This window comes from Pan troglodytes, chromosome 2, assembly GCF_028858775.2.
Source record: "Pan troglodytes isolate AG18354 chromosome 2, NHGRI_mPanTro3-v2.0_pri, whole genome shotgun sequence".
NCBI classification, from domain to species: domain Eukaryota; kingdom Metazoa; phylum Chordata; class Mammalia; order Primates; family Hominidae; genus Pan; species Pan troglodytes.
In genome coordinates, this window is record NC_086015.1 from 105090482 (window position 1) to 105106869 (window position 16388).

The window sequence follows — 16388 nt, forward strand, 5'->3', positions numbered from 1 at the left end:
TTCTTCTGCCTCAGCCTCCCGAGTAGCTGGGATTACAGGTGCCTGCCACTATGCCCGGCTAATGTTTTTGTATTTTTAGTAGAGACGGGGTTTCACCATGTTGGCCAGGCTGGTCTCAAACTCCTGACCTCAGGTGATCCACCTGCCTCAGCCTCCCAAAGTGTTGGAATTACAGGCATGAGCACCGCGCCTGGCCAATTATGACTTTTTTTTAAAGGAAAATACGTCCATTAATTTGAGAGCATGGACCAACGCAGTAGTGACATCAACTACTTCACTCACTTTTAGTCTCTTACCCTTGGCAGCCTCCTCCAGTTGTTCATGGTGTTTTGGAACAGGGTGGTTGGTACCTAATGTGACAGTGGTCACTTAATTTTCAGTAGGTAGATGGCCTTGGGGCCCAAATTTCAGTGACTTGTTCAAAGGGAGGAAGCAAAGGAACTGAATGAGGAACTGACTTGGGCTCAGGAGTATGCATGTAGGTGTCCGTGAAAACATCTGAATGAACACAGAGTCCACTGTGGTCAAGAAATATAAAAATACTTAATGTGCTTGTGCCTCAAGCTTCTGCCATCAGGGACAGGTTTATTTGCTTTTATTTGTCTACTCTTAAGATCTATGCTTTGTTTTGCTTAGAGAATCAAGTTTAGCATTAATAAACACTAACTAGTGTGTAAACCACATTTTCAGATGGGGCAGAAATGACCAGTTCCTTTGGTTTCATATCATCATATAAACTTTTTTTTTTTTTTTTTTTTGAGACAGGGCCTCACTCTGTCACCCAGGCTGGAGTGCAGTGGCTGCTCTTATTTGTGGTTATGACTGTAAAATATAGGTAAATATGGGTAAGATCACTCAAATGCCTCAGGGTTATGAGTGCTTGGGGGAGAATGGGGTCAATGAGGTCCAAAACCATGACCTAGAAGTCATCTTGTCCTAAGTATTTTACCACTTGTAAGACAGCCAAGCTGTACATGAGGCAGGGGATCCTACTGGGAGATAAAGCATAATCAGAGCAGAAGTCTAGTATATGGGGCTCTTCTTCGATAGCAGAAGGAAGCTACCTTTTATGTCCTCAAAAGGTCCCAGAGTGCTGTATTTCCTCGAGGAAGAAGGAGTATCAGATCATTACTACAATGGTTGAACTAGTTTACAGTCCCACCAACAGTGTAAACGTGTTCCTACTTCTCCACATCCTCTCCAGCACCTGTTGTTTCCTGACTTTTTAATGATCGCCATTCTAACTGGTGTGAGATGGTATCTCATTGTGGTTTTGATTTGCATTTCTCTGATGGCCAGTGATGATGAGCATCTTTTCATGTGTCTGTTGGCTGCATAAATGAACACTTGGACACAGGAAGGGGAACATCACACACCTGGGCCTGTTGTGGGGTAGGGGGAGGGGGGAGGAATAGCATTAGGAGATATACTTAATGTAAATGACGAGTTAATGGGTGCAGCACACCAACATGGCACATGTATACATATGTAACAAACCTGCACGTTGTGCACATGTACCCTAGAACTTAAAGTATATTAAAAAAAAAAAAAGAAGATCATTACTACAGAAGAGATCTTCCACCCTGTGGCAGAACTTCCTTTTATCCCATTCACGGATCTGGTTGCCCACGAAGCAGGCCTGCCATGAAAACATCTGAATGAGCATGCAGAGTCCATTATGGTCAAGAAATGGAAAAATACTTAGTTGTCATGTATATTAATTATTTTTCTTAAACCATGGGGTAATAGTCCGGGGGCAGGCCTGCTTTTGGGGCCTGTGTTAACCCCACTGTGCTCCAAGCACAGAGAAACACGGTGCAGCCCACAATCCCTTCTGGTTTCCTGAACAAGTGTCTTCTCAGGACTCCTCTCAGTTCCTGAATTTCACAAAACTGCTACCGACGTTTTACCAGTTAGAAAAACGTCCAAAATAGAATAACCCAGAATTGGGGATGGTGGAGGGTGAGGAAAGTATGCTTTGCCAAGAGACCGACATCATGTACAGTGAGAGTAAAAGGAACGGGCTGTTTTACTGGCGAATAGAAGTTGTTGACTAATGTCAAAGCAAGGAAAAGATTCAAAGATCCGCTATATCCGTGCTTATACTTGGCAAATCGCATTTCTCCGGTTCAGGGCACAATAAATTCCATCACTCCACAGGAAAGACTGCCCTACTAGAGTCAACTGCGGTTGTGGGCACTTTCGCTGACAAGCGAAAAGCCTTGAGGTAGGTGGATGCTCCCAGGAAACTCAGACGTCCGAAGTTCACGAGGAGTTGGGTCGTGAGAGGGGCGAGACCTCGGTCGGCGGGGCGACAGCTGCAGTGTCGCGTCGCGAGCAGGAGCTTGGCGGCGTAGAGCGCCAGGGTGCCAACTTCGCTTCCAGGCCTGTGGGTTTCGCCCGGCGCGTGCTGCTGTCAGTCAACGCCCTCGGCCCGCCCCCGCCGAAGCTCCACCAATCGTAGCCGGGGGTCGGAGGTGAGGAGACGTCGCCGGGTGAGGAAGCGGGGGGCTAGCGGCCTGGCGCAGCGGCGACCGACCGGGGCGTCAGGATCCCTGGCCCCTGGAGAGCGAAGGGCGGGCGGGTCCCGGAGGTGAGTGCTGGAAGTGGTCTGTATGCGGACGTCGGGAGGGGCCGCTGCGGGCGGAGCGACCCATTGCCCGGCTCTAACAGCGCGCTACCAGACTGCGAAGCCCCTCCCTCCGCGCGCATCTGCTCCCGAGTCCCCAGCCCCGTGCTGATGGGTGCAGCCCCTGGAGTCGTGGCTATGGGCATAGGTGCCAGGGAGGGGAGGCCCGGGTCGAAGGCATAGGCAGAATTGGAGCCCTGGGTTGCCAAAGCGTCGCAGCTAAGAAGCCGGAGCCAAGGCTAGTACCGGCGGGGCGGGGCGGGGCGGGGCGGGGCCGGGAGCGAGCATCTCCATCCTCAGTTTCCTCGACTTGCGGCAACGCCACAGCTCGGTACAGTTCGGACCTCCACGCCGCAGCGAAAGACTTCTGTCCCCCAGGCACCTTCACTAACCCGGTGCGGAGCACTTGGCGACGCCTCCCTGCCCATCTCATATCTCTCGGCTCATCGCTGCTCTGGGCACCAGCTGCCTCTTGGCTGGCGCTGCTGACACACGGTGGACTGTTCTGGCCTTACTGAGCTGCCGTTTGGGGACATCAGATTCAGGTCGTATGGGGAGAAACGAGTGTAACTTTACAAGGTGTGATATGGAGACCCTGGCCTGTTGCCCATTTCTGCCTGATCAAAGGCCACTAGGGTGGTAATAAGAGGGGTTCCGAGGCAGGATTTATGCAGCATTTGTGCAAAATTGTAAATTTTGTTTGCTTTTCATTATTTATATTAAAGGGGGATTGTTGCCACATTTCCTAAAGATAAAGAATCACACTGCTCTGGTGGGCCTCCCCCCCTCCTCACTGTGGTTAATTATCATTTGGAACATCAGGATATATTTGAAACTGGCAGGGCTCCCAGACCCTGATAATTGTTTGGAGGCAGCAGCATACTATTTCTCCGTAGTGTTTGGGTTCTGCTTTTCTTTGAATTTGTTTAGTATTTTTTTTTCCATGTCTGTTATCCTCACAATCTCTTTGGGGCCAATAGAGTGCTGTTATTTGTTACTGAGAAAGGAAACGAAGGGATAAATCACTGAAATGGGGTTAGCCTTCCCCATTGCCTGGGAATTGGGTTGTCCTGACCTGACAATTTAAGTTACAATTCAAACATTATTTTGGAAAGGCCATCCTTTTACCAACTGAAACGAATAACAGTCCCTGGCCACTCTATACTAGTGGTTCTCCCACTTGGCTGTATGTTGTAATCATCTAGGGACCTTTTTAAAAAAAGCTACTTCTTGGGCCTATTCCTACAGATTCTGATTTAATTGTTTGAGTGGGGCCCAGGTGTTTGTATTTTAAAAAGCTTCCACGATGATTATTAATGTTCATGCAGGGTTGAGGACCACAACCTATCAATGTGTTCAATATTTAAAAAATAGCACTTAGTACAGTGTGACTTATATAACTGATTTTATTACTTCTCCACTTGCTATGTAACCTCCATGAATACATGGGGCCCTGCTTTGGAAGAAGGGCAAGGGAAGGTCCAGATGAGTCAGCACTTTGTGCATGTGAGGCTGCGGGACACGAAGGAGAAATGGAATCTGTGGAAACAAGTCCTGCAGACTACTGCCCCTGCTTCATCTTTTTTCAAGGATTGACCCTATTTGGTTAACCCATCATTGTTAGGGTCCTGGATGGGTCTCCAGTTCTTCGTTCTGTAGATCCTGCCCTGTTTCAAGGTCTTACTCAGCATCCTATGAAATACAGCTACTCTTTGCAGAGTTTGAAATGTATGCATTTAAGTGTAGATATTTTCCATGTAAATCTGTGCTTTTGTCTCTTACTATTGTTCTGAACTATATATTCTGAACTAAAGTTCCAGACACTTGCTGTGACTAGTACAGTTACATTTATTTGGCTAACAGGTCAGAGTAGTTAGGATAGGGACTGCCTCAGAAACTGGACAGTTTCTATGCAGTTGTCCTATAATATATTATCTTTGTGGAATGGTTGCCTGAGAACATTAGCTCCCCAGAGGATAGGGTTGCTGTCTAATTTTCTTTGTTTAATATTGAACTCAGGAATTTCATTTGTGTTACTGACAATTGTAATTCCAAATGATGTAAGTGACTGCTTTGTAATTCTCTTGTGAGATGGGGGTAGGAACCCTAATGGCAGTCTGGGGTTGTTGTCACAGGCCATAAAGAAGTTAGATTGGCCACCATGAGTCTTGGATATGGAAGTAGGCTTAATAAAAATTCGGCAGAACACTTCCAACAAATACTGGGTTCCACATGTAAGGCAGAGCATGCATTTAACTTTTTGCTTGTTCTTTGCACATATTATAAAAATAAAGCATGAGTAAGTGGTGGTCTGACATTTGAAAACAGGATCACTCAAGTTTAGATTCCTTGAATAATAACTTTTAGATCTGTACAGATACCCCTTTTTTCTGTAGGGGAAAACAGGATCATTGGATCATTGAACTAAATAATTATAATAGTTTTTAAGAAAAATAACATTTGGAGCTTTTATCTTTGGTTTATATTTTTTCACTTATATTGCTGTTTATAAAGTTTTGACCTTCAGCCAAGGTCTGAGAGTGATTTGCCATGTTGAAGTTCGTGTATTTAAATAGACTATTTAAATTACTGTTTTTTATTAGTAAGGAAAAGGAAACGTTCCTATGCCCACTCCTCCCGCTATATCATGTATAACTCTCTGCCTGTAAAATTGTACTCTTAATTTCTAATGTTTTTCTTTACTTCATTTTCAGTATCTTTAACCTTTATATCATATGCATATTTTTGTTTCAGCAAGAAGAATTGTACAGAAATGTAAAAAACATTTATGTGTGCTTCAAATGTGGCATGAAAAAAATCAGGACCTCTGGTCAAAATTGCCTGAGTTCAGAATTTCATGCTGGAAGGAAAGTTAGATGTAACTTCTAATTTCTAGTTCCAATAAGCATCTCTTCTTGGAAAATTTCCAAAAAAGGTAAATTACATTGAATTATATATTTTTATTTTTTTGGTTAATCTGAGGAACTTTTTTCTAGAATCATTCCCTGCCAACACTGTTGTTCTTACTTGATTTTAAGGCTCCTTGCAAATAGCTTTCCTGTTATAATGCGTAGGTTTTATGTTTATAGGAAAATACCAGAAACCTGTTACAGTTTTTTTTTTACACTACAATTACCTCATGCCGTGGAATAGTTTTCTTCTTTTACTTAAAAATCTTTCAGTTTAAGTTGAATTGATTTCACAGATGTGATTTAATGCTTTGTTTCTGCTATGTCTCATCTTTAATTTTTACTTTTAGAAATTGGTTTTATTCTTTATTTTATTTCATTTTTTTTTGAGACAGAGTCCTGCTCTGTTGCCCAGGCTGGAGTACATTGGTGTGATCATGGTTCACTGCAGCCTTGACCTCCCAGGCTCAAGCAATTCTCCTACCTCAGCCTCCTGAGTAACTGGGACTATAGGTGCGTACTACCATGCCCAGCTAATTAAAAAAAAATTTTTTTTTTTTTGTGGAGTTGGGGGTCTCACTATCTTGCCTCAGCTGGTCTCTAACTCCTGGTCTCAAGCAAACCTCCTGTCTTGGCCTCCCAAAGTGTTGGGATTATTGGCGTGAGCCACCATGCCTGGCCCAGCTTTATTCTTTGTATTTGTGATTTTTATTTCCCGGTGAAAAATTAGGACATACAGATAAAGGAGAAAACAAAAACTGCCAAGAGGTGACAACTATTAACATTTTAATATATATCTTTTCTTTTTTTTTGAGACGGAGTCTCGCTCTGTCACCCAGGCCGGAGTGCAGTGGCGTGATCTCCGCTCACTGCAAGCTCCGCCTCCCAGGTTCACGCTGTTCTCCTGCCTCAGCCTCCCGAGTAGCTGGGACTACAGGCACCCGCCACCACGCCCAGCTAATTTTTTGTATTTTTAGTAGAGACGGGGTTTCACCATGTTAGCCAGGATGGTCCCGATCTCCTGACCTTGTGATCCGCCTGCCTCGGCCTCCCAAAGTGCTGGGATTACAGGCGTGAGCCACTGCACCTGGCCTGGTATATATCTTTTCAAAGAGAGGTCTGTCTAGTGTGCCTCACGCAACATCTATTTAGGTGTACAGATGGGTCTCTCAAATGTCAGTGCTCTACTTACAGCACAGAGTCAGGTCTTTTCCTGGCACAATCCTCCTAAATTATTGTCAGTAGAAGCCTCTAGCTGGGAGGGACTTCTTGCATTGCTGCCTCTGGTCCTGTAGTTCTTTTGCTTTAGAGTCTCCTGCCCTTGCCCTCTTTCTGCATCACTGACAGCTGTGTGCTGCTGCTGCCTGGCTGAACCACACTGATGTCCTTTAAATGGCTAGTGTCCACACAGTGCATGACCACACCTGCCTATGGTGCAACTAAATTCCTGTGGACTACCATCTTTGGTCTTTTCCCTCTCTGGCCATTGTGGAAACCTGATTTTTTTTTTATGGACAACTTTTTGAGAAGGATTTCAATGGCAGAACAGTTGGGACCCTGATGACAGAGTTATCCTCTATTTTACAGCCAGTTTCTTCCAAGAAGTTATAGACAGTTTGAGGTGGATGAGTGTCTGGATATTGGAGAGAGGAGGTGTCAGGAAATGGAGAAGCACAGTCTTTCACATTTCCTGGCATCCCTGTGGAGGTGGCCAGGACTGGTGGATTTATTTCTCCTTAAGAAGGGACTGACATCTTGTCTAATATGAGTGTAAGCTTTTCAAGGGGAATTTCTGGCACTTAGTACAGTGTGTGGTATAGCGTAGGCCTCCATAATTATTTGTTGCATAGATTGTTGAATCATTGTGTACCATGTAAAGAACTAAGTACCTTGAGCAAATCAGAAAAGTATAATGCAGTATCATTAAGTTGCTTTTCTCTGATACATGGTTTTTTAAAAAAATACAGTCATAATTGGTATAGTCTAGTTTGAGAGATAAGAAATACAAATAGAGGGAGCGTGAGGGAGAAAAAAATACAAATAGAGATCAGCAGAGAAGTGAAAATAATAAGTGCTATGGGAACTCTGAGGATGGAGAGCTTGTTGGAATGGCTCACCCTTGTCTCCTTTGTGAAGCTGATTGGCATTGTCATTGTGGTTGGGACTGGTTCAGACAGGTGAGGCAGAGGAGTGAGAGAATGGGGGCTTGCCAGGTCCAACACAAAGTGGAGGGGAGAGTTGATGCAGCTGAGTTATTCTGAGATACTCTGCACCATGATTTTGTACCCTTTCTGCCTTTATTTCTGTGTCCTGCCCTTCATGGAAAGTCTCCCTGGGGATAGAATACTAGGACATTTTCTGTTTACCTGTATCAAAATGGCAAGTGGAAAGGCATTTGAATTTGTTACGTGGGAGAACAGTTAGGCACTGCTGACTCTGAAGTCCTCTGCCTCTAGCAGGTGTGATGAAGGATTTCGGGATCCTGTTACCCATTTTTCAAGCTTGACTTTCCTCTCCCACATCTTCCAGGCAGGTGTGTGTCTTCCTGTGCCTTATTATGTAGCTGAGGGAGCATCAGGACCACATATGTGGTGGGGAGAGCTGGAAACCTGAAGAGTGTGTCGCATCTCCTGCCATACCTCTGTATGAGAGGGGTAGCACTTCTTGTTTGCCAGAGAATGTCAGGATGCTTTGCACAGTATCCCAGAGCTCTTCATGAAAACAGTTTCCTCTTCATGTTCTTTAAGTGTAAATAATGGAGCAGCGTTACATAACTTAAAGGGAAGGGGAAGGGAAGTGATTTTATTGACTGAGGTCTCTGTAGAAATTTAGCAGTTACTTTTATTTCACGATTTCTGAGTTTGAAGACATACTTCCTTACTTTCTTAAAAGTTAAAACCTAAATAGGCAATAGGGGAAATATTGTATTTACATGGAAGCCTGACACTGGGAAAGGAAACTTTGAGGAGATTGTCTGGAAATGAAAAGACGTTACTGTGCTCTGGCTCTTTGCTTTCTCCTTGTGACTTTGGGCCTTAGATATGGTTAAGGAAGAGGAAATGTGATGTTTTTCCTCTCACCCCACCCTAGGCCATTGCAATTAGTGATGTTCTCTCATCTCTCCTCTTTGAAGGATTTCTTTGAAGAAAAATGTGCTTCTTGAATCAACTGCAGTCTCTCCTCTACATAAGAGCTCTTAAGGGTACTAGCAAGATAGAAGCAAATGAAACTGAAAGCTCATCTGCAGCTCAGAAAAGCAAAGACATGGAATTTTAAAGAGTGAAGGTAGCATAGTGTCGGCCATGGGTGAACAAGGCACAGCCAGACAATGTGGACCAATTTCTTCAAACTACGGCTTTTCTGCTGTCTGCTTGCAGTGTTGATGGTGGTGGTGCTGGTCATCAATGTTACTCAGGTAGAGGTGAGTACCCAGTATAATCCCTCATAACTAAGGGAGCCGAGTCTGGGGATTTGGGGCTAACTAGCCTGGGAAAACGTTGGTTATCGGAAGCTTATCGTAGTCACAGTTCTTGTTTTCATTTATTCGGTAAGGATTTGCGTGCTCACAATGGTTATATACTCTGCTAGTCACTGAGGGTACAGTGAAGACATTTCTTCACTTACAGGCCTTTCTTTCTAGAGCTCACATAATAAGTGTGCATGGAAGAAAAGTAGTAGTAATCATAATCACATAATAATAGTAATGATAATTGGACATTGTGAAAAGTACAAAAAGGAAAGGGAGCTATTCCAGGATAACTTTAGAGTGATGAAGGAAAAACCTCTTCAAGGAGGGGACCTTTCAGTCAACCCATGGAAAAAAGCTGAAGGAGTATTTCAAGGGAGGGAGTAGATGAGTCTGTGTTGGAGATTACTAGATGGTACTCAGGGACCATGTCTTACTGAATCCCTCACAAGGGCCTGTCACTAAGAAGGTACTTAGTAGTGTTCCTTCTTCCCTGTCCCCAGCCCCAACATGAACTCATATAACCAAAATTTATGGTGGAGTTTCTGTATGAAGGATGCTGTCCTTTTGTTTTGTTAGCTTGTGGTACTTCTCAGATTACATATCCAACTTAATTATGGCATTTCTTTTCTTATTGGGTTTTATTAGCCTAAGGTGCTCTAAAAGCTAAGCCATAGGCTTTTAAAAAAATTTCTCCTGCTGGAATCAACTTTGTGGTTTTTAGCAGAACACCTAATCTCTCTGTGAAATGGGCACACTAAGGTCCTACAGATCTTTTTCTGTGCGCTGTGAGTAAAATTTGTTTGGTACTTTGGAGAATGTGAAGTAATTCTGTTAAAGATTCTGTTAAAGATTTCCTATTAGAAATAGGCTTAAGGCATAAAAGCTAGGTATTTCTTCTTCTTTTTCTTTGCTTAAACTGTTCTTGCGTGTTTTACTATATAAGATACTACCAATCCTACACCGATAGTTCCTTTTACCTGGAAGCTGTTGATGATGTGTCTAGATATTTTAGAAACTCCTCTTTTTTTAAAGTATTTTTTGTGGTAAATAACATAACATAGAATTTGTCATTTTAACCATTTTTAGGTGTACAATTGAGTAGCATTAAGTACATTCACATTGTTGTGCAATCACCCCACCATCTATGTCTAGAACTTTTTCATCTTCCCAAACTGCAGCTCTTTACCCATTAAACAGTGATTACCTAGGTCAGGCGCAGTGGCTCACACCTGTAATCCCAGCACTTTGGGAGGCTGAGGTGGGAGGATCCCTTGAGGTCAGGAGTTCAAGACCAGCCTGGTCAACCTGGTGAAACCCCATCTCTACTGAGAATCACTTGTACCTGGGAGGCAGAGGTTGCTGTGAGCCGAGATCATGCCACTGCACTCCAGCTTGGGCTACAGAGGGAGACTGTCTCAAAAAAAAAAAAACACAACAAACCCAAAGAACAATGATTACCCATTCCTGCCTATCCCCTGCCCCTGGCATTCACTCTTCTACTTTGTGTCTCTATGAACTTGACAACTCTAAGTACCTTATACCAGTGGAATCAATCATATGATATTTGTCCTTTTTTTGTTTGTTTGTTTGTTTGAGACAGAGTCTCGCTCTGTTGCCCAGGCTGGAGTGCAATGGCACAATCTTGGCTCACTGCAACCTCTGCCTCCTGGGTTCAAGCGATTCTCATGCCTCAGCCTTCTGAGTAGCTGGGATTACAGGCATGTGCCACCACGCTTAGCTAATTTTTGTATTTTTAGTAGAGATGGCGTTATGCCATTTGACCAGGCTGGTCTTGAACTCCTGACCTCAAGCGATCCTCCCACCTTGGCCTTCCAAAGTGCTGGGATCACAGGTGTGAGCCATGAAGCCTGGCCTGGTATTTGTCTTTTTGTGATTGGCTTATTTCTGTTAGCATAATGTCCCCAAGGTTCACTCATGTAGCATGTATCGGAATTTCTTTTCTTTTTAAGGCTGAGTAATACTTCTCTGTCTACACATAGACGGAGGAATATTATTCAGCCTTAAAAAGGAAGGAAATTCCGATACATGCTACAGCATGTACATACATACCACATTTTGTTTATCCATTCATCTGACATTTGGGTTGTTTCTACCTTTTGGCTATAATGGATAACAAGTATTTCTTCAAGACTCTGCTTTTAATTCTTTGGAATAGGTACCCGCAAATGGAATTGCTGGATTATATGGTAATTTTAATTTTTTGAGGAACCACCATATTATTTTCCATAATAGCTGCATCATTTTTTATCCTTATCAACAGTACACAAGGGTTCCAATTTCTTTGCATCCTCGCCAGTACTTGTTATTTTGTTTTGTTTTTTTGATAGTAGCCTTCTTTGTGGATGTGAGGTAATGTATAACAGTAGTTTTAATTTGCATTGCCATAATTATTAATGATGTTGAGCATCTTTCTATCATGTGCTTTTGGATAAATATCCAATTCCCGTACTCATTGTTTAACGGAGTTGTTTGTTTGTTTTTTGTTGTTGTTGAGTTGTAGGAGTTCTTTATGTGTTCTGGGTATTCACTCCTTATCAGACATAAGATTTGCAAATATTTTCTCCCATTCCATAGGTTGCTTTTTCACTCTGATTTTGTCCTCTGATACATAAAAATTTTTACTTTGGATGTAGTCCAGTTTATCTGTTTTGACTTTTGTTGCCTGTGTATTTGGTGTCATATCCAAGAAATCATCACCAAATTCAATGTTGTAAGACCTTTCCTCTGTGTTTTCTTCTAAGAGTTTTATAGTTTTAGCTCTTACGTTTAGGACTTTGATCTACTTTGTTAACCTTTAAAAAAATTGTGATGAAAACACATAAAATTTGGTATCTTAGTTATTTTTAGGTGTACAGGTCAGTAGCATTACGTCTTTTTTTTTGAGACGGAGTCTTGCTCTGTTGCCCAGGTTGGAGTGCAGTGGCATGATCTCGGCTCACTGCAACCTCCTCCTCCCAGGTTCAAGTGATTCTCTTGCTTCAGCCTCCCGAGTAGCTGGGATTACAGGCGTCTGTCACCAAGCCCAGCTAATTTTTGTATTTTTAGTAGAGATGGGGTTTTGCCATGTTGGCCAGGCTGGTCTTGAACTCCTGACCTCAGGCGATCCACCCACCTCGGCCTCCCAAAGTGCTGGGATTACGAGCATGAGCCACCATGCCTGGCCTCAGTAGCATTAAGTCTTATTTACATTGTCTTGGAATAGATTTCCAAAACCCCTTTTATCTTTTTAATATCTGTAGAATTGTGTTTATCTTATTACTCCTGATCACTCTGACCAGAGATTTGTGTTTCATTGATCTTTTTGAAGAACCAGCTTTTGATTTCATTTTCTGTATTTTTTCTGTTTTTTTGTTTGGTCAATTTCCATTCTGATCTTTATTATTTCCCTTCTTCTGTTTACTTTGGATTTAATTGTCTCTTCCTAGTTTCTTAAAGTGATAGCTAAAGTCATTGTTTTGAGATCTTTCTTTTCTAATTAAATGTTTAATGCTATAAATTTTCTTCTACAAGGCTGGGTGTGGTGGCTTAGGCCTGTAATCCCAGCACTTTGGGAGGCTGAGACAGGAGGATCACCTGAGGCCAGAAGTTTGAGACCAGCCTGGGCAACATAGTGAGACCCCATCTCTACAAAAAATTTTGAAAAATTAGCTGAGCGTAGTGGTGTGTGCCTGTTGTCCTAGTTACTTGGGAAGCTGAGACGGGAGAATCCCTTGAGCCCAAGAGTTTGACTTTATGGTGAGCTATGATCATGTCACTGCACTTCAGCTTGGGCAGCAGGGTGAGACCCTGTCTCTAAAAAAATAAAAATAAAAATAATAAAAAATGTATTTCTATATACTGCTCTAATGTATACCACACATTCAGATATTGTTCTCATTTTCATTTTCATTCAGCTGAACTACATTCTAATTTCCCTTTTTCTTTTCTTGAACCCATGTGTTATTTAGGTTTTTTTTTGCGACAAATTTTCACTCTGTCACCTAGGCTGGAGTGCAGTGGCATGCTCATGGCTCACTGCAGCCACAACCTTTGGGATCAAGTGATTCTCCCACCTCCCCCTCCCAAGTAACTGGGACTACAGGTGTCTGCAACCATGCCCAGCTAATTTTTTATGTTTTTGCAGAGATGGGGTCTCACTATGTTGTCCAGGCTTTTTTCAAACTTCTGGACTCAAGCAATCCTCCTGCCTAAGCCTACCAAAGTGCTGCAATTACAGGTGTGAGCCACTGCATCCAGCCCCATATATTATTTAGAAGTGTTACTTAACTTTCAAATATTTAGATATTTTGCAAATACCTTTCTATTATTGATTCCTCATTTAATTCCCCTGAGAGCATACTTTGTATTACTTGAATTCTTTTAAAACATTATTGAAATTTGTTTATGGCACAAAATATGGTCTATTTTGGTATATATTCTATGTGTACTGGAAAGGAATGCGTTCTGCTTTTATTGCGTGGAGTATTCTATAAATGTCAGTTAGATCAACATGGTTCATGGTGTTGGTTGTCTTCTGTATATCTTTACTATTTTCTGTCTACATGCTCTATCAGTTATTGAAAGGAGAATATTGAAGTCTCTCACTATAATTGTGAATTTGTCTTTTTCACCTTGCATTTCTGTCAGTTTTCACTTCATGTGTTGTGAAATTCTGTTCTTAGGTACATAAATGTTTAGAATTGTGTCCTCTTGATGAATTTAGTTGCTTTATCATCATGAGTTGGCCTTCTTCATGCTTGGTAAAATTCTTTGCTCCGAAATGTACTCTGTATGATATTATATAACCACTCTAGCTTTCCTTTGTTTGCTGTTAGCAAGTATGTCTTTTTCCATAATTTTATTATTTTTTATTTTTTTTGAGACAGGGTCATGCTCTGTTGCCCAGGCTGGAGTGCAGTGGCACGACCATGGCTCACCACAACCTCTGTCTTGCGGGCTCAAGTGATCCTCTCCTCTCAGCCTCCTGAGTAGCTGGGACAACAGGTGTGCGCCACCACGTCTGGCTAATTTTTTGTATTTTCTTTTTAGATACGGGGTTTCGCCACATTGCCCAGGCTGGTCTTGCACTCCTGGGCTCAAGTGATCCAGCTGCCTTGGCCTTCCAAAGTGCTGGGATTACAGGTGTGAGTCACCACACCCAGCCAGTTATTATTTTTTTAAACCTACTTGTGTTTTTATATTTATTTATTGAATTGTATTTTTTTAAAACTTTTATTTTAGGTTTGGGGGTACATGTAAAGGTTTGTTACGCAGGAAAGCATATGTCAATGGGGGTTAGTGTACATATTATTTCATCACCCAATTATTAAGCCCAGTACCCTCTCTGCTCCTCTCCCTCCTCCCACTGTCCCTGCTCAAGTAAACCCCAGTGTCTGTTGTTTCCTTCTTTGTGTTCATAAGTTCTTATCATTTAGTTCCCACTTACAAGTGAGTACATGCCGTATTTGGTTTTCTGTTCCTGTGTTAGTTTGCTAAGGATAACAGCCTACAGCTCCATCCATGTTCCCACAAAAGATATGATCTCTTTCATTCTTATGGCTGCATAGTATTCCATGCTGTATATGTAATATAAGATTTTCTTGCATTTTCTTATATTTTTTATGGAACATAAGATTTTCTTTATCCAGTCTGTTATTTATTTATTTATTTTTGGGTCAGAGTCTTGCACTGTCACCTGGGCTGGAGTGCAATGGTGCGATCTCTGCTCACTGCAACCTCCGCCTCCCAGGTTCAAGTTATTCTCCTGCCTCAGCCTCCCGAGTAACTGCGATTACAGATGCCCACCACCACGCCTGGCTAATTTTTGTATTTTTAGTAGAGACATGGTTTCACTGTGTTGGCCAGGCTGATCTCGAACTCGTGATCTGCCTGCCTCAGCCTCCCAAAGTGCTGAGATTACGGGTGTGAGCCACCGTGCCCGGCCTTATCCAATCTGTTTTTGATGGGCATTTAGGTTGATTCCATGTCTCTGCTATTGTGAATAGTGCTGCAGTGAACATTTGCATGCATGTGTCTTTATGGTCGAATGATTTCTATTCCTCTAGGTATACACTCTGTAATAAGATTGCCTGGTGGAATGGTAGTTCTGCTTTTAGGTCTTTGAGGAATTGCCATAATGCTTTCCACAATCGTTGAACTAATTTACGCTCACACCCACACTGTATAAGTGTTCCCTTTCCTCTTCAACATTGCCAGCATCTGTTATTTTTTGACTTTTTAATAATAGCTATTCTGACTGGTGTGAGATCTCACTGTGGTTTTGATTTGCATTTCTCTAATGATCAGTGATATTGAGCTCTTTGGCCGCATGTGTGTCTTCTGAGAAGTTTCTGTTCATGTCCTTTGCCCATCTTTTAATGGGGTTGTTTCTTGTAAATTTTGTTTCAGTTCCTCATAGATACTGGATATTAGACCTTTGTCAGATGCATAGTTTGCAAATATTTTCTACCATTCTGCAGGTTGTCTGTTTACTCTATTGATAGTATCTTTTGCTGTGCCAAAGCTCTTAAGTTTAATTAGATCCCAGTTGTCAATTTCTGCTTTTGTTGCAATTGCTTTTGGTGTTTTTGTCATGAAATCTTTGCCCATTCCTATGTCTGGGATGGTATTGCCTACGTTGTCTTCTAGGGTTTTTACAGTTTTGGATTTTACATTTAAATCTTTAATCCATCTTGAGTTGATTTTTGTATGTAGTGTAAAGAAGGGGTCCAGTTTCAGTTTTTTGCATATGGCTAGCCAGTTATTCCAGCCCCATTTATTGAATAGGGAGTCTTTTCCTCATTGCTTGTTTTTGTCAGCTTTGTTGAACATCAGATTGGTCATAAATGTGTGGCCTTGTTTCTGGATTCTCTATTCTGTTTTGTTGGTCTCTGTGCCTGTTTTTGTACCAGTACTATTCTGTTTTGGTTACCGTTGCCTTGTAGTATAGTTTGAAGTCAGATAACATGATGACACCAGCTTTATTCTTTTTGCTTAGGATTGCCTTGGCTATTTGGGCTCTTTTTGGTTGCATATGAATTTTAAAATAGTTTTTTTCTGGTTTTGTGAAGAATGTTGTCGGTAGTTTGCTAGGAATAGCATTGAATCTGTAAATTGCTTTGGGCAGTGTAGCCATTTTAATTATATTGATTCTTCTTATTAATAAGCATGGAATGTTCTTCCATTTGTTTGTGTCTTCTCTGATTTATTTGAGTAGTGTTTTGTAATTCTCATTTTAGAGCTCTTTCACCTCCCTTGTTAGCTGTATTCATGAGTATTTTATTCTTTTTGTGGCAACTGTGAATGGGATTGCCTTTCTGATTTGGCTCTCAGTTTGGCTGCTGTTGATGTATAGGAATGCTGGTGATTTTTGTACATTGTT

The 16388-nt window shown here is 42.0% G+C and overlaps 1 protein-coding gene across 25 annotated transcripts in view; it reads left to right on the forward strand.

Moving 5' to 3' along the window:
- The first annotated feature begins 2447 nt into the window (after nt 1-2447).
- The window catches only part of NXPE3 (neurexophilin and PC-esterase domain family member 3), a 47396-nt gene continuing 33455 nt past the window's right edge, over nt 2448-16388 (forward strand). Inside the window, exons 1-6 of one of the 25 annotated variants that reach the window (XM_063806083.1) lie at nt 2457-2593; nt 3008-3208; nt 4095-4357; nt 5384-5564; nt 5934-6051; nt 8672-8959. In XM_063806083.1, the coding sequence (XP_063662153.1) occupies nt 8867-8959 (93 nt within the window). In that variant the 5' untranslated portion in view covers nt 2457-2593; nt 3008-3208; nt 4095-4357; ... (1 more) ...; nt 5934-6051; nt 8672-8866. Of the gene's footprint in view, nt 2594-2956; nt 4358-5383; nt 5565-5929; nt 6052-8671; nt 8960-16388 lie in introns of those variants that run through there. The other 24 variants (XM_009446078.5, XM_009446081.5, XM_063806085.1 and 21 more) reach the window with 24 other exon arrangements.